The following is a 22,798-nucleotide window of genomic DNA, read 5'->3' on the forward strand; positions in this document are numbered from 1 at the left end:
TAGGGGTGAATGGATCTCCTATAATGTCCCCCTGAAGTTCAGCTGTGTAGAGGCGGTTATTAGCTGAGGATTCGTCTCATTAGAGGTGTAAAGGGAGAGAAAGTGGTTATACCAGGTTTGGGCTGGGATGTTGCATGTAATAAGGGTGCTATCTGGTCTGTTCCTAAGTCTGATTAGGTTCCGGAACACTCTAGAATCTCTGCCAGCACTCGCTTCCGTGAGATCAGACCAATACCTATCCTCCCAATCTTTCTTAGCTGCTTTTATACTTTGAGTATATTTTTTCCTGGCAAGCCTGATCTTTATCTGGGATTTACTTTTAACAGCAGTAATCAAGGCGGATTTATCCTCCCTGCATTATTTAGTGAACCAGCCTGGTTGGTTCTTAAGTCTCTTGTTATTCCCGGCTGGAGGATCTCCAACTGGGAGAAGGAAGAAGTTACCCATAGCGTTGGTTAAATTACAGAAGAGAGCTGTCACTTCACTGGGTATCTGGGTGGACAAGTCCAGTTTGGACTGTGCAGTTGCTAGGAGCGCCCCTATAGCTACCAGTTTACCCTCATCCATAGCGACATTGCACCACTTCAGGCGCCTCCCACAATTAGTGGGTCGTACTACTAAAGTGTAAGCTGTTTTAGAGGGCATGTGCGCGCTAGATTCCCCAAGCCACAAAGGGTGCAGGGTCAAGGAGAGGGGGTTGTGGTCGCTATCAGCTGTGGGTGAGACCACCATATCCCGCACGAAGCTCCACAGGTTAACGTCGAGGAGAATATAATCTATCCTCGATGTGTGATGTGCCCTATTGTAGGTATGGGCTCCCAAAGGATCCGAGGGCGTACTCCTGTTCACAGCCCTAAAGCCATATTCCCGGGTCAGGGAATTAAGTTGTATGGCCCTTTGGGACCACCTCCTGATGGGTGGAATAGTTAAAGTGGGAATTCCACTCTTGGCATCTTCTTCAGTAAGACCCAGGATGTCCTCCGTAGCAAGGGGCTCAAAAGTGCAGTTGAAGTCCCCCGCAACCAGGAGACAAGATCTTGCCGGGGACTGTCTAAGAACGTCCTCCAGGCCTGTAACTGTGGGTGACTGTAAGCCACCTGGCATAGATGTTAATAATGTACAGGGTGGGCCCCCCTGGGGGCCCTTGAGTGAAATTCTGAGTAAATAAGGGGAGTTGGACGCATGCTGCACGACTTTGCATCCCATTGAGATTGCAACCCATATGATAAGGCCACCTGAGGGGCGACCCTTCCCTGAGGGGGGAGGGAACAGCGGGTATGAAGAACGAAGAGTACCCCACCATATGGCAGGGTTCCCTGCTCCATGTTTCTTGGAAAATGCAAATTGAGTGGGCCTCCACGAGGGTGTTCCAATCGGGAAGGTCCAGCTTCCTAGAGATGCCCGCAACCTTCCAGCTGAGAATCCTGAGAAGTGCAATAGAGAATCAAGGCATGGTGTTGGACTATTCCAAAGTAATGGGGGAAGATTAAATCAATTAACTTGGGAGGGGCTAAAATATGATCCAGGAGATGCCTGGCAGTGCAAGCAGACTATATCACACGCTGATAAAGATTGATCCATACAGCAAATAAGAAGAGAGGGAATTCGGGTCATCAGCATAGATGTTGAATTCCCCTAATACGGTGGGGAGGAATGATTCAGTAGGGAAGGTGTTATGAAATCAATAAAAAAAAAATAAAAAAAAAGAATCCCCATGTTGGTGGATGAACCAAAGCGGATGATAAAAAAAAATTACATGTTCTACATCAGGTAAAGGAAGAAGAAAAACAGGGGTAATATCAAGGTGATTTTTGAGGATGGCAAGGCCTCCACCTTTCCTAACCGCGATAAGTGAGGTGGAGGGTTTATAGAGGGGTGGACAGGTGGCAGTCAGGACAGCTGCAGATGAATCGGATGTTCAAGACTCTGCAACACAAACAATATCTAGGTTGTGGTCAATTAAAGTGCTATGAATTTCAATGACATGCTTTATAAGGGGGTGGACCTTAAGCAGAGCACTTTTTAAGGTAGATGCTTTTGAGGAATATATGCCTTGAAGTTTTGGGGGGTTGGAGAGTTTGTTGTGAGGCTCGCAAGAGGGAGGGGGGCTATAGTAGAGATGGCTGGTATGAGTTGTTGAGGAGAAAAAAGTGGAATCATTGGCCTTAGGACGGAGTAAAAAAATAAAAAAAGGACTCGAGAGTAAATGAGGTGGAAGACACGATGGCGGTGCCAAGATATGCAGGGAGAATACCAGCAGCATAACAGCATAGCAGATGGAGTGGGGAAGGGCGCAGATGGGCTTGCTTAAGGTGAGCCATAGGCACAAATACACACTTTAAATGGATGCCTGACATGAATAAGTCATTGGGCATGGTAGAATACTTGGCTAGCCAATGCAGTGAGCCTTACTCCAACACAAATAGCGGAAAAAGAAAAGCAAAAGTGGGTAAAGGACACATAAAATAAATAAAATGAAGGAAGTCTGAGTCCTGCAAGCCAATTACCTCGCTAGATACAAGGAAAGGCGTTAGGTGGTGCAGGGCAGCTAGCACAGAAGCAGCTCTGTAATTTGTTCTAATACAGAGATACCTTCTTCTCAGTGACTTTAAAGGACATCCCCAAAAAACACAACACAAACAAAAAATTGCATGCCAGGGGAGTCCCTCAAACCCAACCATCCAGATATACAAATATTTTTGTACCCTAATGTTTAAAAACCTATTAAACTGATTTACACCACATCACAAAAAGCACGTTTTCTGGACCAGCATCTAACTTTCTACCAAAGCTGATGTTATTCCCTTCACTGCGTTTAGGGACATTCATTAAATATGATCGTTTTCAAACATGAAAAGTTCATACCTCCCCCACCATGACAACAACGTCTTCACTGACTTGGAACATGGCGGCTGGTTAGTCCGGCCGCAAGCTCTGCATCTCTCCTCCAGCAATGCTCGACTTTCCCTGTTAACCCCGGATCCCCGACGCTGTTACATCTGTCTGCCCTTCTGTATTTTTCTGACTGGTTCGTGCATGGTTGGCATTTGTTTGCCTCACTCAGGGAGCCAGTTTCTCTCTTAGAGGGCTCTTTTGGTTTCCTGGCTGCTCGGCGTAGTGTGCTGGCTGGATAAGACTATGCTCCACGCTCCCGGGCGGGGGGGTGTTTGCTGCAGGCTGCGGTTGGCGTTCGCCTGGATAGGCACGCCGCTTCATAGAACTCCTTCCGGGCACTCCAGGCAGGGTTAGTCCCTGACGAGTGCCCAGTGTTACAGGCTCTATTTCCAGTGGGCTTGCTGCGCTGAAGTCTCCCTGCAAGCTTTTCCCTCAAGACTGCGGTGGGCGTCAGCCATCTGTCTCCTCTGCAGCGCTTCCTCCGCTACTGGCAGCTGGGAGCAGAGTGCTACCTGCACCTCCAAAACAACGCAGCGGAAAAGAGAAAAGGAGAAGCTTCTTAAGGTGAACACCACACAAGGCGATCAAGTAAGAAGGGGGAAGGTGTCTGATTTCCATGATTCAGTGGTTTCACCTCAACAGTTTGATGACCTATCTGGTGAGAAGGGGTTTGAGATCCCAAGCAGATATGCACTAAGGAATAAAAATGTGGGTATTGAGGACACTTACACATTCATTAGCCACTATTTATGTTACAACTAAAAGACCTGGTAGGAAGACTGGGAGCAAAGCCACCTCAAAACCGCCGGACTCCTCTTCTATATCTTCGCGACAGGGAAAGGAAGCAGCCCAAGTCAGGATAACCCCTTCCCTTAGATTCTTTTTTAAGGTACAGGCTAAAGTTCAGCTTACTGTATTAACAACCCCTAAAACTGTGGAGCTGCACCAAGACAAAAGGGGAGCCTGTTGTGAGCATGGAGGCTAATAACCAAGATGAGGAAGTCGTCCACTTGAGCATCGCTACCTCCAACAGGTTTCAGGTGACTGACTGCGATCTACTTAACCCCCCTGTGGGAGTGAACCAGGTGTCCGATCCTTTACCTTCTACTGATCTCCCAAGCACAAATAGTCAGAAGCAGCTGGAAATGGCCAAAATGTTAGAGGCCTTATCCTCAGAAATTAGAAATAAGGTTGCCATCTTGGAAAGAAATCAATCAAAAACCCAAGACTCCTGCGAGACTTTGGAAAACAAAATGTCAGCAATTAGAGAGAATCTGTGCGATGGAACCCTCAGTACAGGCCCTTAATAGGGAAGTGGAGACAAATCGGAGGGAAACCAAGCACTAAAGAATGAAGAGAAAGGTCCGCTGGATAAAATAGAGTTTAATATCAAAGTACTCAACATCCTGGAAGGTCTGGAGGGAGATATTATCAAAGGCTTTTTTTTAAGTTTGTTGAAGGAATTTATCTCCTCAACTGACTCTTGAGAACGGAGGCAGATATTCAAAGGATAAATTCTCAAAAAACCTAATCAGGAAAAGCCCCAGGAGAATTTGGATTAACTTCAAAACGTATACGTTGAAAGAGCGAGTTCCCTATGAGGTCCTAAAAGCCGGCAGTTTTGCCAAAGAGGAGTGGTCGTTTCAGATTATATCAGTTTCTAGGATAACTCAGGGCAGACAGTGGGAGTTGGGGAAGTGCATCCCCGATTGTGGATCCTTAGGTGCCACAGTCCAACTGACATTCCCAGCTATGCTTAAAGTCATTTGGAAGAACAAAATGTATAACTTCTAGGACCCTACAGAGGTAAGAGCTTTCATTGAGCAGATAAGGGTTCAGGTTTGATCTGCTCAATTTTCACAGGCCAGAAGATGTGAGCTCTAAAGGGCAACTTATCCAACATACTCCATTTTCTGGGGGAGGGTTCCCCTGGGTGGTGGTGGGGGGCGGGTGTCACAAGAGGAGCTGTTTAGTTAAGGAATTCACTGGGTGGGGAGCATGCAGCGAAAAAAAGTAGTCATCATTTGGTTTGGGTAGCTGAGTTTAGAGGTGGGGGGGTTACCGCAAAGTCAGAGCTAATATTATGGAGAAGAAAAAAGCTTAATGCCCGTTTGCACCCCAGTAAAAATCTTAACATGGAATGTTAATAGCTTCGGAGTAGCAAGTAGGAGAAGGAGAATCTTTCAGTACTTGAGCCAAGCTGACTAGGACATTATAATTTTACAAGAAACACATTTAACACACGACGAGTAGGAGGATACTCGATCTAAGCAGAAGTTGGTTGAAGTATCCGTCCAAACAACCCTATCTTGTTGTACAAATGGAGTGGCGTTACTTATTAAGAAATCTGCCAAAACGATGTTATGGGCTTTTAAAGTTGACACTATGCGGTGATTGGCATGGCCAATGTTAAAATTCAGAATAAATGGTATGTATTAGTGGGGTACTATGTGCCTAAATTAGATGATGAATCTCCTCTAAACTGCCTTTATCACCATCTGCTTGAATTCAATTCCTAGATTATCATGGGAGGGAATTTTAACTTACTGTTGAATTCCAATCTCGATAAATCCAATAAAGAAGTGGGCGCAGGCCCCACCAAAATGAGACGGTTTATTAGACTATTCATGGAAGATTTAGGTCTTATAGAGATTTGGAGATTGAAAAATGAAGATCTAGGTGGCCCTCAAAGTTTTACCTTTATTAATAAAAAGCATGGGCATGCTTCTAGAATAAATGTTTTTACTTGTACACTCTAGGCTGGTTGACAGCGTTAAAAAGGTGGCACATATCCCCGAGCTCTCAGACTATTCTGCTGTACTTTTGGAGCTACAAATAGAAGAGGACCCACTAACGGAAGCTGGACTTTTGATAGATCCCTCCTCTCCGATGCATCAGTAATAAAACATCTGAAGAGAGATACCCTGACCTTCTTTGAAATTAATGACTCCTCGGCCCCACTGCATATAATCTGGGATGCCTACAAAGCATTTATAAGAGGCAGAGTCACCAGTCTTTCTGCAAAAAACATAAGGAAACAGAGCTATGATAAAAAGATTGTAAGAAAAATTTTCTAGGGCTCTGACTGGGATAACTATACAGTAAGACGGTCAGGAGCTGGTCAAGGTCAACAACGAAATAATAACAAAAAGGCAGGCTCTAGCAGATTATTTGGATAGTATTATAAGTAAAAAGTGGGAGGCTAGTAAATTAGCTATTCACGAAAATGAAGGATGAGGGAAGCTTCTTGCTTGGAAATCTAGTATTAACCAAATAAGAAATATAATGAAGGAAATGTTCAACTCTTGAGTCGGGGAAGATCTGTACAGAGAGTACTAAGATAGAACAAGCATTTGAGACCTTTTTTCAAGATCTGTACACTTAGGATCAGTTAGCCACCGAGTCCCAGGTTTAAGATTATGTTAACAGCACAGCATTGCCCTTACTTGCCGAGGACCAAGCCCAACGATTGAACCAAAATATTTCCTTACAGGAAGTTAAGGCAGTAGTGAAGAATTTAAAAAGAGGTGGTGCTGCGGGTGTATATGGTATTCCCAATGAATTTTATATATTCTTCGCTGAGGAAATCGTCCCGGTCTTGGCAAAACTGATTGACAGCATTTGTTCTGATGACCTATCTATCCCAAAGTCATAGAATGAAGCAGCTGTTAGTCTAATTTTGAAACCGAATACAGACCAATCTCCTTACTGAACTGTGATTATAAAATCTATGCACACATTTTAGCTAGGAGATTGTAGCCTGTGATGGGTTCATTGGTCCAGGCAAATCAGAAGGGATTAATCAAAGGTGGCCAACTACACAATCTAACACATGAGCTGATCGGCGCAATTGCTATAGCCTCAGCGAACAATCTACCTCCCATCATCTTTACGCTCGAGGCTGCCAAGGCCTTCAACAGGGTAAGCTGGCCCTTTCTACGCCATATGATCTATTCTTTTGGGCATAGGGGAAAAGTTAGTTAGCGCTATTAGCACGGTTTATAAGACCCTTACAGCGCAGATTGTGGTTAATGGGAACCTCACTAACTCAATTAAGCTGGAGCGAAGAACAAGATAGGGCTGCCCCCTCTCTCCACTGCTCTTTGACCTATGTATCGATCCTCTAGCATGAAACATCAGAGGCAGCCAAAATTTTGCACCATTCCAATGGAATGGGTGGGTGAATAAAGTAGCCCTTTATGCGGACTACTTGATGATCTTTACAAAGGAGGGCCCCAATATTTTACCCTCGCTGGAGCAGCTCTTAACGGATTTTGATAAGGTCTCCAGTTATAAAATGAACCAACATAAAACAGAAATCATGTCCTGGAATACTCACTCTAACAATTCACAAATCAAATAGGAAATTAGATATTTAAGCGTGCAGATTACTCAGGACATTTCCAAGCTAGCTCAGGTAAATGTTGAGCTAAAAATTAAAGAGTTAAGATTAAGATCCTGGGGGAAGTCTTCCTCTTTTGGGACGCTCCAAATTGATAAAAATGTTAATTTTGCTAAAATTTACATTCATCTTTGATGCGATCACTCTATCCTTTAAACTTAAAACAATAAAAGCACTGCAAGGAGAAATATCCAGTTTTTGTCTGGTCCTGTAAGGGAGTGAGGATCGCATGGAAGAAATCGCAGAGGCCAAAGTAAGAAGGTGGTATTGCAAGCTCCGACTTCAGTGTTTATTACTGGGCCTTCCAGTTAAAAAATGCAAGATCTCTTCTATTGGACTCATCATGCTTTCCTCCCTTCCTCCAAGCTATGACGAAAAATCTTCCCTAGGGTAGCAATGGCTTTCTTTTCAATTTTGGCCATCCTACATGGTATCAGGTCAGAAGGATTCTGAGGATTCCATCTTACAGTTCTCGGGTGACCCTATTTGGAATTCAGATTTACAGAGGCAACACAGACAAATAGCACAAATGCTGAAAAACAATTCGTTCTGGAGTCTTCAGTGAGGTTAATACTTCGTTTAATAGTTGCACAACCACAGAGGAGTGATACAAAGCAGATGGAGCCAATGCGTTTCACCCTGAATAGGGCTTCATCAGGGCAGTGAGGTTTAATAAATGTTAAAGAGCACGTCAATTCGTATAGCGTCCGTAGAGGCTCAAAATAGTGATGTATGAACTCAGAATAGAAAAAAAAGTGTCCTCATCGAGGTCATCAGATCCGTAATAGAAATAGCGTGTTCACTCTGATAGGTGAATCAGCGGTTAATGAGTCCATTCGTGTCGGTTTTCACATCAAACGGAGGTCGGGAGATGCGGTGTCAGATGCTGTGGCAAAAATGGACTGACACTAGAAGTAGTGTGGCTCACTGGTTAGAGGCGGCAGACCCGAGAGCATAGGACGGCCTGGGACCAGGGTTCGATTCCCGGCGCGGCAGGTTTCTGGACCAGGGTCAGCGGACTCGATAATTCTCTCGCCTCGGTGCCCACTCTGATCAGCGATCACACTCGGCAACTCTGGGCATTAGCTTGCCTCATCTTCACTAACGGCCCCCCCAGACCGCCGGGGATGCCTGGTCTCACCCTGGAGATACCCATTAAGGGACCATCTCTCAGGGAAGCCAGGAAGGGTTTCGCAGCGGTCGAAGCGCCTTGGGACCCTACGGGTAAGTAGTGCGCTATATAAATGCCAATACATTTACATTTACATTTACACTGCGTCTCCCGAACTATTGCCCTGATGAAGCCCTATTCAGGGTGTAACACGTTGGCTGCATCAGCTTTGTATCACGCATCCATGGTTGTGAAACAATTATAAGTAGTATTAACCTCACTGAAGACTTCAGAATTGTTTTTCAGCATTTGTGCTATTTATGTCTGTGTTGCCTCTCTGTGCTCTGTAAATCTGTATTTCAATTGTTGGGTTATTTGGCAGTTGACCTAGGAGGTGGGCAACAGTGACCCTTTGTACTTGTTCATAGTGTATAGTCCGGTAGTGCTGCATTAAAGACCCCTTGCTGCCATTTGTTCTTTTTTTCTTAGTACTAATTTGCAATTACCCAAGCACTCACATGTGCCTTAAGGACAGTGACTGTTCAGTTGAAGGAAGAAAGGATTGATTAATGGGGAAAACCTTTGCAAAATATCAAGCTTCTCCCTTGGGAATTTTTAAATAATATCACGAATCAGAGGCTTTCTAGGTTTCAATGTTATCAATTATCAAGTAGGGCCGTCAGTTTAGGTAAAGAGGGGGAAGGAAATGAAGACTGAAAACATTCTGCTTGGGCCCCTGTATCAACGTAAAGAAGTTTCTAAAATTGTACTGGATGCTGGTAAAAGGGGAGCCATCAGCAACGCCTATGGAGGAGAGACCTGCCTTCGGCCGAAATAACACTCTTATGGCAAGTATCGAAGCGTACTTTATAGGTTGTTGTTAAAGCTGCTCCTCTTAGAATGAATCAACTGTTTACACTTCACAGAGCATAACAGACCCCTAAATGGCTATCAAAGTTGGGAGGCGAAAGTGCTAAGGCCTGCTTGAAGTGTGCCTCTGTGAATGCGGATGATGTGCATATGTTCCGGTAGTGTCCCCAAATCCGGAGCTTCTGGCAAGACCTTGGTAAGACCATCTCAGAGGTTCTGGGGAAAGAAATTGAGGTAAGCTCTGCCCTAGTTATTTTGGGGGTTTTAGCAGGAGAGAGCAGTAATTGTAAACTTACAAATCTACAAATACATTTATAATGCATTTAAATTCTCCGGGCAAGAAGAGAAATTTGTTTAAAATGGGTATCGCCTCTGCCCCCAGTGCTTATGGGCTGGTTTACTTCAGTTAATAGAGTTAATAAGCTGGATCATGGTTATCGCTCTAAAAAAAAAATTTGATTTTGGGCGGCTTGGGAGGTCTGGACCAATAAGTTGTACAATATAATTCCCTAAACTGGTCCTATGATTACGAAATAAGTAAGTCTATGGCAAGGAGATCGATCTTTTGTAATATCGCTACTTTCCCCTTCTTTTCGCCTAGGCATCTTGGTGTTGGCCCTTCAGGATTCTTGGGGGTGGCAAGGCAACAGTTCGAAGATGAGGCCTCCCTCCATAGGCGTTGTTAAAGAGCCAGTACCCTCCAAGAGACCATTACTTATTTACGAATGAGGACTTAAAAAAACCAATGCCTTCACTAAACCAAGAGGCGAGGTAGTGGTCATGTGTATTATACATGAAACTGCATTTATCAAATCAAACACAAGAGAATGTTTTGTACAGTGCAAATCATGAACTCCAGCATTTCGAGGTGCTCTCATTTGTGATAATGAAGTAAAAAGAGGGAAAGTAAAATAAAACAATTGCCTGGGATCACTTAATTTGGTCACTTGGGCAGTGGGGATTCATCCCAGGTTTTCTGGCTTCACATCGGCCAGTAGATGGGCCTCTCTCTTTCACACTCATTTTACATCAAAGGTTAATACTCTATCTTTAATTCTTGACGCATGAGGTCAGAGCATGGGTGGCAGGCAGAAGTCACATGAAGGCTCTGTTTTGGGCTGGAGGATCAAGGAGAGCCTTGACCGGAGACAGAGGCATCTGGCTTGAGTCTTCAGTGGCTCACCCACCTGTATGACCATGACAATTAAGGGGACAAAAGGATAGAAAGAATACAATTTCACTTTTTTCAAACAATTTGGTGAAGCAGAAATACTAGCACCACAGTGCAGGGCTCCTTGTTGCAAGATTCATAATCTTCTCACTTCACCATATTTTAGTGAGTGGACCTTGAGGACTAGGTAAAATCAAATGATTGTTGGTTACAGTACTTGTTACTTATGATCAGTGTTTAGTTTGATCTAAGTTTCCGTATCATTAAAAAAAATTTAAAAACACAAACGTGTTAAAAAAAAATATAAAGAGTAGAGAAATTTGTTCAGAAGGTGATTACTCAAGAGCACAAAATTTGTCGAAACAAGAGATGCATTAATTAAAAACACTGCTTCAGGTTCCATTGCTTCCATTTTGCTCATTACACAACTGGGTGCGAGTAGTTCGGATGTTGAGATTACAAGACTACTTTCACCAAAGAAATAGTACTGCGCTGTGGAACTTGCCCACACTTTACATAGAGTTTACCCCCCGAATATTTTGGCAAAGTGGTAAAGCCAAGATTAAAGATCACATATCCTAGTGCGATGGCTAAACCTCTCCAGTCATCCCCCAGGGTATTTAGGTCTTCCCTCCTCTGAATTGCACACCTTGTTGAAAGGGTTTTGGCAAGGATTTTTTCAAGCACTTGAGGCCTTAACAGAGCCTGTTCCTAAGTACTTTTAATGTTTCATAGAAAAGAACAAGAATATAAAAAGACTGCGGCCCGAAGATTCCATTTCACTCCAATTCAATAATGAATTAACTTGCTTTGAACACTTGACTCTCCGAAGGTAGTGATAGCAAGAAGAGAAGGCTTACCCCAAGGTATGGTAGAGGGACCGAGTCAGATGCAGCAATAAAAAGCATTGTCAAATCTAGGACTCTTCTACAGACAATAGCCTTAATTTAGAGGCCAATATGAAATAAAACTCACTAAATACCTCCATGACTCCGTGCCCACACCATGTACATGCTCCGCATCCCCTACGACCAAATTACTGCCCCTAACCCTGCTGGCATCAATACAGCCCTCTGTCACGTCAAATACAGTTTTTTGGCCCCTGGGAAAATGTTTGCTTGTATCCATGCCTTAGAGGCAGACAATCTTTCACATATCCACACTGTGGTACTGTAAACTGTTAGCCGAATGGTTTGTGCTGAAAAGTGGTGAGCTTACTTAAACAAGGGACAAAATAGGACAATGTTTGCTTCTAAACACCCAAAAAGTCTGCCTGTGCTGTAAGATGGGTTGCAACAGCAGACAGTAGCAGGAGATGAAGCCTGTGGAATAACTTTTGAACTTCCAATACTGTTGGTGGAACTCATGCGACGAGGAATCTAACCTCTGACAAAGCAGTTTCACACAACCATTCTTAAACATCTCCAAGGTCAACGAGCCAGATACCTTCAAAGGACATTTTAATCAATGAAGTCCAGACTTAGGCAGAAAATCTGATGCATCCAGTTGTGCCAACAGATGAGGACACTGGTTCCCATATCATAAGCAACAGAGTGTCTGAAATCCACACCAGAGCGCTACACCTGCTTGGCTTTGACCAGACCATCTTCAGCTATTTGGGAAATGGCATGTGAAGTTTTACAAATGGACTTTATATCCTATGCGGAAAGGGTAGGAGAAAAGCGGGCAGCGTTAAGCTGCCAGCGACATTTGACTGTATCAACATATTTGATCTGGAGATACTGGTGGATAGAAATTTGGGTTAACTGTACAGCTAAAGGCCTATACCACAAGGTTTTCAAGCCTACGATACTGTGCCAGTACTTTTGTGTCACCATCTGCCAGTCTACGGCAACAAGCAAAGACGTCTGGGGATCCAAAAATGAAAAGAGCGGTTTGGCAACGTACTCAACCAAAGCCTTGCTGAGAGTCAAAAGGGGAAAAAAAGTAGATGACAAAGGCTGACAGATTTCAGTAGGTGAATTTGTTTTATCAGTTAAGAGGAATTTTAAACACTTCTGCAGCTCTTCTAACGACTACAGAAGGCGGATCATGTGGAAAATTAATGGTTAAAGCAGGTGATTAAGGATGGTGGTGTTGTTTCTGTCCAGATCTATATTGCATCAGTAGAATGTAGAGAAAGTAAATTGTCCTCCTCCATATCATCCTAGTCGTGCAAAACTGCATCAGTCATATGAATGACATCAGAATCAGAGCAGAAAACTACTTCCACCCTCTGAAACTGGCATTGAGTGGGAGGCTACAGGGAAGTTCACCTCAACACATAGCTGAGCATTAGTGATTGTATAGCAAACAAATAGAAGAAACTCTATTCAATTAAAGATTTGATCCAGGACTAGCGCCAGCTGATTCAGCATCTATGATAAACCAGTTGAGACACTAATAGAGCAACATTCAGTAAGGTCTTTGGCAGAAAAACAAAAGCATAGCCCGACTCAATGCACGCTGACTCCAAATAGGATCAATCATTAAAGGCCACTGTTCCCAGAGTTAACATCCCAGGAAACCTAGGCAACAGCTGCTCAAAAATCAGATTGAGCTATGATGTAGACTAAGATTGAGTCGGGTTCCATGAACGAAGTGTGTGACCCCCCTTGTCAGAAGGAGTGTCTGGAAGTCAAAGCCTTCACTTATATTTTTCTGCTTTTTCATCAGACTTGTCATTAGACCTCCTTGAACATGATGACCGTGATTAGAACCACTTTTTGTGTTCACCCATGGAGGATTTGTCCGCCTGCTCGCAGATTGCCTTTAGATGCCTCAGGGAGCACTTGCTGCAGGATTTGGAATCCTGAAGTCTTGGGTAGCAACATTCCTGCTACATTATTAGATTAATTTAGTATTAATTGAAGAAACGATCTTTACAGAATCTGCTAAACATTTGTAGGAGCATGGCTCTGGATGAGTGTTGAAGCGTTCCGAACACAATCAAACTGATGTTAGCACACAGGAGTGACAACCTTATTTGGCTTTGTATCATCATGTATAGGGTGGTATGGGCTTATGACAGAGGCGGATGGCACCACCTATCAGTCCACAGAAGCTTTTCATCAGGAATACAATTTGAAGGTAGGTGTGATACGATCCTACTTAATAGTGTTTATTAACTGGGCCTTCTGCATTGGGTCTTCTCATCATTACTTCCCTTTTAAGGGACACTATATAGAAGGTTATAGGGTACTGGGGTAGTACACCTGGTGCCCTTCCGAAAAAGCCTGGTAATTTTGCAAGGAAGGAAGTACTCAGAGGAAAGCAAAATATGGAACTTTGACTGAATGAACTTGGGTGAGAAGCAGAGGTCACTCCCAGTTTTGCCTTATTTATATCTTTTATAGGTGTTTCCCCATTTACCCTGGTATTTAGTTTCAAATCTACCCTCTTTGATTGGCGTTTCTCCTCCTATGTATTACCTCATCCCTTACTTGGTTCATGTTCCCTTTATACTGTTATATTCCTGCTTCTAGCACTTTATTATTTCTGGTCGCTCCCCGTTTACCATACTCCATAATCGTTCTTGCCAGCATCCTCAGTTTTTATTTATTTTCTCCACTTTTAACACTTTGACATTTCAAGTCTTCCGGATTTCTTCCTCAGAGTATCTTTGACAAAAGTTTCTTCCAAACTTACGCCGCCCTCTACAATGTGATGAGATAGAAAGCAAGCACCTCAGATTGGAGCGGCATCACTTATTATACTGCATTGACAGCAAAAATGTACGCATGCAGTAGGGGCTAATTTGCTTCCACATGAGTTCTTGCCTGTTCCCACATCCAGTAAACCAATGTAAAATGGGAGCTATTGATAAGAACAGACAAGGATCTAAAGTCTAAATATAAAAACAATAAATAGCTATCACATCAGACAATTAGGCCCAATAACAGGCAGTGGGTCGGTCATTTGGTGAAGGCAGCACCCGGGGCCTAAAATGCTACTACACTAACATTATGTGACCCAAAAACAGACCTTAGTTACAGAAACCACTGGAAGAGCTGTCGTTGGGAGATTAATATAGTCAGAGAAATGGACAGAAATTGAAACGTTTTAGTTTTGAATCTTAAATTGTAACCACTGTAACCACACAAATGTATTTTGGCTTTTGGTAAAGCTAAATGCAACTTAGACTGGCATACTTGCTAACGGTCTACAAACATAAATTTTATGGTTACAACAAACATGAATCACAATAGGTAGCAGAATTTAAATATTTATTCTTAAACCATTTAAAATCCCCCAAAACATTGAAATAAGCTTAATCTATAAACAGATTTACAAGAGAAACAACTACATAAGATATATGAGCACTACAGTTTGTGCCTGTGATGAGGTTATTTTATAAAGCTTCAGATCAACCTTATTTACAACCTTTGCTGCTTTTACACTTATAAAAATATGCTTTAATCCATAACATTATTGTCTTCAAAAACTATTTTCAGAACTATTTTTCTCTCAGATATAAATTGTAATTGAGTTTGTTATATAGCAGATGATATTTTAAACAAATGTTTCTTTAAAATTAAAACAAGTTAAAAGTAATTTTTACAGTGTAGGCACCATTGAAAATAATTGTCCTTGGCATTTCTAACCACACCATTTTTCGCAAGTGTCCCATTTATAAAAACACTGTAATGGCAAATTTTTACTAAAAATTCAGTACTCAACACCATTACTGTTTCAATATTTGGCAGATACATTTCAGAATATTTTAAAATGTCTTGTGCAAAAACAAAATGTGAAGGTCTGAACTATAAAATAAACACACCCAGCCTTTATAAAAAAAATTTACACCAACAATGCTAAAACTTTGAAGTACTGAAATACATTCCCAGCTCAAATTTTTAGCACAATATACATACTGGGATGACAAATGATATGACCCATCTAGCAGTACCATAAATATATAATCAAAAGCAAGTTTACAGTCAATTTTTATAAAGGAAATAAAATATTGTCTTACTGCCCAGTGCTATTTTGGTGAAATAATATCTAGAAGTTACTTGCATAATGACTCAAACATATTTAATTTACAATTTGACAAAATTAACAATGATGATGCTGTGTATCCAAGGGAATTATTTTCTAAATATTTTACAAGGTAAGTGACCACCAGTAGGAGCGGAATTGTATTACTACTGTCTATCCTTACCTGCTTGCTTGGTATCGGTCACAGAATGCACGATGTTAAAGCTTCCCTCAAGCATGCCATTTACAATAGTTAAATAATTACACTGAGTCTCTAACCCTCTCCCATTATTGCCAAGAAGATCCAAAGATATTGCTTTAAATTTGCTAATCAAAAAGAATGTAGTTGACAACTTTGAACACTCCAGATGCATATATGTCCTACATCAAATTGCCGCATTTTACCTGCAAAACATTAAGATACATTGCTCTCATACAAGTATAAATCATTGAGCTGCCTAATGTTTTATCAACTGAAAATTAAGTAATATTCATGCAGGCATAAATGTTTAAGAAACATGCCTTGTTATTTTTATTGGACACTCCGCATTGCTTTCTAAAAAAGGACTTCATATTATGTTTATGGACATAACTTGTTATTGAGTCAAAAAATCTGAACAGAAACTTATCAGCAATACAAAAGACCTGCACGTTCCATGAAGGTACTATGCGACAAAGATCACAGCAATATACTGTACTTGTACACCTTACTAATTTAGCCATTGTTACCCAAAAGCAAATCTATATGTTGACATGACCAACTAAACAAAGGTGAAATGACCATATTAAAATTAAGCAGTCTTTACAAAATAATTTCCTGAAAATATAAAACCATTTACACCATCACAAGGTTGTTGAGCAGATTTTTCCAAACTTCAAATCGTCATCTTCCTTATAGTCCACAATAGGTTTGCAAAGATCCAAAAGGCACAAGGAGCTCATGAGCTAAGCACTGCCAAGCTTGAAGTAGTTTTGGTGGGTTTCACTGGGTCCATAAAAACAGTGGAGTACTTTGAGATAGATTATTATGAAGAGTCGTTAACAGAAAATCTGTAACAAAGAATGAAAAGGTTAGTATTAATAACTTGTATAAATGATATCAGGTTTACTTTTAACATAAGAGTAAGCATAAGTGAAGTCCATTTCTTATTTGTTGAAATTATCAAAATAAAAACCTTAGAAAGGCCTGAGCCGCAGGGAGTGCAAAAGCACTCCGCTGCACCAAATCTCACCGCCAGTACCTAGTTGTCAGTCTTTTTCTCTCTCTAAACCCAAGACCAGAGAAAGGATTTCAATGGTCAAATTATCTGGATGTAAACAGCAATCAAGAGAATGAATAGAATAGTCACTGCAGTGAGAAACCTGCTACTCCCCCAAACGCTTGGGCAAACTGACAAGCAAGACACTATAAAGGAGAATTCACCCTAATCAATATTAACAGCTTCATCAAATAGGTTTTTCAGCTTATTTGGGGCAAAAAGAGTATGGATTGCTAGCTTTTTTTATACAAAAGAGCAGTCCACCCCAAGTTGGTGCCACAAAGAGGATATGAGGACATGACACTGAAAAGCAAAATGCCACTTTGGACTTCTACGCATGTCTACAGCTTAGGTACATCTCTTAAAAATAAATGTATTTGATATTAAATCAACATGACACGGTACAATTATAAAACTGGAGCAAAAATAATGCAGGTTTCCCAAACTGCGGGTCACATGCCAATTTTTGGTGGGTTGCGAAGGTCCAAACAATAAATAATGATGCCTTTAAATTCCGCATTTATCTAGTCACATTTGCTGTGCTACATAACAGGAATTAATTGTCAGGCTATGTCTTCTGACAAATTTCTTCTTATTTTTAATGTACGAGTTACTTACCTTCGGTAACTATGTATCTGGTAGAGCCGATTCTAGCTGCAGATTCCTTAATGTATAATTATCCCCAGGCGTAAGACTGGATCTGGAAAATTTTCTATGCCATGGCATCTCTGCGTGCCGGGGAGCTGTACCATGTGACTCCGCCCTGACGTCAGCGGGCGTGACGTCAGCAAGGTCACATAAGCCCCACCCCGGCGGGCCAATGCCCGTTTTCTCCGGAGAACTTTTCCGCGCCACAATGCGGAGCAATCACAAACAAAAACAGTGATATGGGAACAGAGTGCGAAAAAAATCAGACAGAAAGGGAAGAAACAAACTGTGAGGAACAGCACCATCTGGGAGAGTGCCGGGCACTGTGGCACCAAAGGTCATAGAAGGGAAGAGCAGAGCAGAGCTACTTCTAAGCAACCCAGCAAGTAGATACAACACGCTCCCTGGGGCCAGAAAAGCATGTGAAAATCGTCACAGCAGACGAAAGAGGGCCTGCAACCCCAGTCTATAAACAGTGAGGGACAACAAGGCCAGAACAGAAGAGTAACTACTAATAACTCCAAGACAACACCAGCAAGGAGAGGCGCATTCCCTGTAAAGAGCTAAGGGTCGATGCACAGCCAAGAGACCCCAACTCAGAGGACTGCAGAGTAGTCAAAGTTCAAGCCATGAAAAAGGGAAAAGAGCATGAGTAGGCCCCACACTGGAAGTCCAGGGTGTAGGGACGCAGAAGTACCCATGAACGCACAAACCAATCACGAGAAAGAAAGAAGTGAATCAAACAAACAGAATGAGAATCCCACTAGGGAGGAAGTGAAAGAGGGCACTCGCAGGCGAGTGCAGAAGACCAAGCTGAAGGTCCTCGTAGAACGGGGAGGAAGGGTGGGTCATGAAGAAATCTGCGGCTAGAGTCTTCTCTACCAGATACATCGTTACCGAAGGTAAGTAACTCGTACATCTGATAGAGACTACTAGCTGCAGATTCCTTAACGTAGAGTAGATACCCTAACCATACCCAGAAGGGAGGTGGAGGGCCTGCAAGAGAGACTCCCAGTAGGAAGAAACACAGGGCCCCAGCAGTGGATGTGTAATGGGGACAAGAAGGGTGGCACAGCCCCAACAAGCAGATGGAAGCAAGGACGAGTCGAAGGGAGGCCAGGATACCCCAAGCCCATCCAAGTTACCAGGGACATCTGCCAGAAAGTCCTGGAGGTACAGACAACGGCAGAGGAGTACAGAGGAAGTAAGGAATCACCCCAAACTCCAAGGAGAAAAGGTAGAAATGGAGACAAAGCCCTCCACAGGAGAACACACAGAGAAGGGGACAGCTGAACCGGCCTCCGCCTCGAGTCAGCGGACAAGGCAGGCAGGCGTGAGAAGAAAGACGCTGTCTTGCAAGGCTCCAGCAGAACTAGAGGCAGGAGCAAAAGAGCACATGCCAAGGCCTCCAGCTGCGGACCAGAAAGAGCAGGCGTACACAGCCGGCAAGTACCACGAAGCCAAACGCCCAGACCAAGCCGAGCGCACGTCGAAGGCAAAGACCAGGGACATCCAGAACAACCGCTAAAGGGAGACCATTCCAGACAAATCAACCCACGAAAAGAAGTGGGACCATCCTGAAGAGAAATACGTAGGACGGACTACACAGTCAACCAGAACACAGGAAAATACCAAGAAATCCTACCCCTCCCTGGGACACCAGCAGAGGACCAGGCCGAAACATAAGACAAAAAAGGGCGGAAACACCACAGCACAACGCCACAGACGGCATGTCAAAGCCAGTCCAGCGATGCAGCGGATACTGAGAATGACAGTTCCTGGAGCAGCGCAAGCTATGCCCAGACAATAATTAAATAAACCGCATCAGCAGAATACTGCGTCTTCCAAGAGATTATCCGTAGGGAATGGGGTGACAGGGTCACCCATTCGAAAAATGCCAGTGGCCGTGGAAATAGCCCGAACAAAGGCAACACAAGCCTCCGTAGGGCGCCGCGGGGGAGAAAGCAATTCCTCAGTGGGCGACGGCTGCAAACTGAGCCATCCGTCCCCATGTCCAGCTCTAGGGGGAAGCGGCCAGCCCTGAAAGGTGGGGGATCCACGGACGAGTGAGGAACCTGAGGGACCCCCGGGGAAGGCGGAGAAGCCGGTGGAGGTACCAACCACGAGCTGTGGAAAAGAGGGTCCGAGGATTGAGGCTGCAGGGATGGCGAGGAGCCCTCCCTGGAAGATGCTGGTGAAAAAGCAACTATGTGTCATCCTGTCTCCGGAGAGGAAGGAACCTCTGGAGACGAATCAAGGACCTGACGCCAGCACGGCACCGTGGAGCCCGCCACATGCGCCGGCTCAATGTCGATCGGCAACGGAGTGGACATTGGCGGCGCAGAGTTGACCTCTACCACCACATGCTCCCTAGGAGAATGGGGCGGGGTCAGAGCCGGTTCGGCTAAGGAACGGTGCCGAAAAGGCACCAGCTCGACCTCACATGGGGCAGCTGCCTGCATAGAGGATCGAGAGGGACTCGGGAAAGCACCCTAGTCCCCAGCCTCCACCTGTGGCACCGCCGGGGAGAAAAGCCTTCGGCTCCGGCTCGGTCTCTGGAAAGGAAGCCGCCCGCTCAGAGATCCGAAGGGAACTCTGGGACAAGCCCAGAGTCCCGGCGACCTCCTGCGACGCCATAGGGAGCCCCGTAGGGATTTGCGGCGAGGCAGGGACGCTGTGTGACGAAGCCTCGGAGACAAGCTGCAGGACCTACCAGTCGGCGAGCGACACCCCTGGAGCCATGGCGAAGGGCGATGCCGCAGACTGAATCGGCGGCTCCTGGCTTCCGAGGTAGGGGACGAACGCCAGGACGACACCGACCTGGACAATCGGGCCAACAGCAATTTCATCTGGCGCTGCCGCCGTGACTTCAGATTGAGGCGCAGAAAGAGGCGTCACAGTCCGTCGAGTCATGGTGCTCACCCAAATACCACTTAAAAATTTGATGACATCTGATGTGCACATGAGGTGCAAGTCTTGAAGCCCGAAGGCATTTGCACACTGTTCCTCAACGCAAAGCGTCAAAAAGAAGGCCTGAAAACAGGCCAGGACACGATCCGGATCCGCTTTGCATGCAGAAAAGAGAAAAAACTGACGTTGGCACCCCAGGTTGGGCTTATGTGACCTTGCTGACGTCAGGCCTGCGGACGCCATCAGTGCGGAGTCACGTGGTACCACCCCCCGGCGTGCAGAGATGCTATGGCAAAGAAAATTTTCCAGATCCAGTCTTACGCCGGGGGATAATTCTACGTTAAGGAATCTGCATCGAGTAGTCTCTATCAGATATGAGGATTGGTGTTTAAATGCTCCTCTCACCTTTGAGAAAGAAAAGTAAAGTGAATTATGTGACAGTCTTACTGGCTTAAAAAGTGTGAAAGCAAAGTTTGTAGGATGTCATTTTTTGTAACAAAACATGTACATACCTGTTAATGAACTGTAAAGATTCAGCAGTAAGAAAAGAAAATGAATCACTTTTTTTTATAATTGTAAGGTGTGCTTGAAACAAATTTTAATAGGAAGGAAAGTAATCAAGATACTTTACTTGGGAGATGCACAAAAAAATATTCACTTCAAACAAATTCAAACATGGTTGGTGTGCTTTATAGTTTTAGCAGTAAAACTAATTTAGAGCCCATTTCAATGGAAAATGTGTCTTCTGTAAATGTCAGGGTGGTGCCACACAATGCTTTAGTTTTATTTAAAAAAAAAAAAAAAAAACTTGCCTTCCTTATGTCCATTAAAGTTAGGTGGGTCCCGAAACTTTTACGTTCTAAAAAAAAAAATGGGTTATTGTTCTAAAACGTTTAGGAAGCACTGAAACAGATCAAAGTGTGATGTCACTCAACTGGGATACTCTGCTGTCTAAAGCCATTCCCATTTCAGTATACTTCTCAGTAATTATATTTACAATAGTAATATGCAATACCAGAATAATGTTAAGGATCCAGAAAACTGAAGCCTCCATAGATAACACGGAGGGTCATTTTTGTTTTTCCACTGTTGCATCACGCATAGCCCAATCCAAACAATATTAGTGATGCACTGGTTTAACAGCATGCATTTACCCCCAACAAGTGTAGGGCAATATGGTAGTATGAAGAGGCAGTGGATTCCTGAGCCCTTTGACATCTGATGAGCACCTTCCAACGGATGTCCAGTCTGATGCAATTGGGCTATGAAAAGTCGCAATGGACTCCAGATATTTTTAGCCATTGAAATTGGAGGCTAGTAATCTCTCACTCCTGTCATTACGTTGTGCTAAATCTTCAAGCCAATCTGTTTTGCTCGGGGCAAATTTTACCACATCAGTTTCATAGCTATCCTTTTGGCTAACAGGATCACAATTGCAGCCAGTCTAAACACCCCAAGCGGCACCTTTTTCACATATCCCAGCAATACAATCAACGTTTGTAAATTATTGTACACTCGATTAAGTCATTCATTATCTCTACGACATCTGACCAACACCAGATTGGTTTGAGTTCACCAGTATATCCACTGTTAATCTAATTTCGACATCTAGATCTACTTCCCAAGCTAGCCTAGCATGTGCATCGATGCTCATGAAATGCAGAACACATAGCAGATAGTTAAGAAACTCACCTTGTAGCATCTGGAGACCGGATAACCTGGGTTAGTGGTGCAAAATCTTTAGGGAGTCTGGGAATCCGGATAAGTGTTTTTACTGTACTGCTCAATCCAGCATAAATTGGTCACATAGGGACCGCAACATTTCCAAATTGTCAGAGACTACCAGTGTTAAGTTGCCCAGCGAATAGGATTCTCCAAATTCTAAAATAGCTATCCTTAATGGTTGATGTGCAAGACATTCTGCAGTCAAGAGTATGAGAGGGTTTTGTGCTATTGGAATCGCAGGAGAACATACTAATAGAAATCTAACCCGCTGGCTCAGTTTATTCCGTGCTAAGCATTTGGTCGCTCTGTCTTTATTTTAGTTGGGTCCTGTGGGATATCCCCTGTCTGGTCACGTTCAGGTTTCAAATATGGCAGTCTGGCATCTGGGTGGCACCAGTGTCCATAAACATTGCACTATGCTACCAAATAATACAGTTTAGGGTAAAGAACCTCAAACCCACTGAGCTTTTATGACAGTGTGAGAGTGTTCCAACTAATCCTAGGCTGTTTACCCGCCCAGATGTTTAATGAGTAGGCTTCTCAAATAAGTGAAGAAACTGTTCACAAAAGGAATGGGGATATTCATAAAAAGGTTAAGTAGCCTAGGACGTAACACCAGCTTGATTACAGCTACTTTATCTGCCAATGACAGTGAAGTATAATCCAGCACTATGTGGATGGTAAACCTATTAATCAAGGGAATCATACCACTGTATCGGTTACCATCAAATGGTATGCATAACACTCAAGAGTCTTGCTAGAAGATTAAGATAGTCCACATCAGAATAAAACCTTTTAACTCCACCAGCAACATGCTGCCCCAAATG

At 43.5% G+C, this 22,798-nt stretch overlaps 1 protein-coding gene across 4 annotated transcripts in view; it reads right to left on the bottom strand.

Moving 5' to 3' along the window:
• Positions 1-14,658: 14,658 nt before the first annotated feature.
• Positions 14,659-22,798, bottom strand: part of STK26 (serine/threonine kinase 26) — a 234,213-nt gene continuing 226,073 nt past the window's right edge. For 2 of the 4 annotated variants that reach the window (XM_086918713.1, XM_086918714.1), the window contains exons 11-12: positions 21,059-21,105; positions 14,659-16,479 (exon numbers count right to left, since the gene is read on the bottom strand). In XM_086918713.1, coding sequence (XP_086774839.1) covers positions 21,099-21,105 — 7 coding nt within the window. In that variant the 3' untranslated portion in view covers positions 14,659-16,479; positions 21,059-21,098. The remainder of the gene's footprint in view (positions 16,480-21,058; positions 21,106-22,798) is intronic. The other 2 variants (XM_086918710.1, XM_086918711.1) reach the window with 1 other exon arrangement.

This window comes from Lissotriton vulgaris, chromosome 4_1 (assembly GCF_964263255.1).
Source record: "Lissotriton vulgaris chromosome 4_1, aLisVul1.2, whole genome shotgun sequence".
In the NCBI taxonomy this organism is placed as follows: domain Eukaryota; kingdom Metazoa; phylum Chordata; class Amphibia; order Caudata; family Salamandridae; genus Lissotriton; species Lissotriton vulgaris.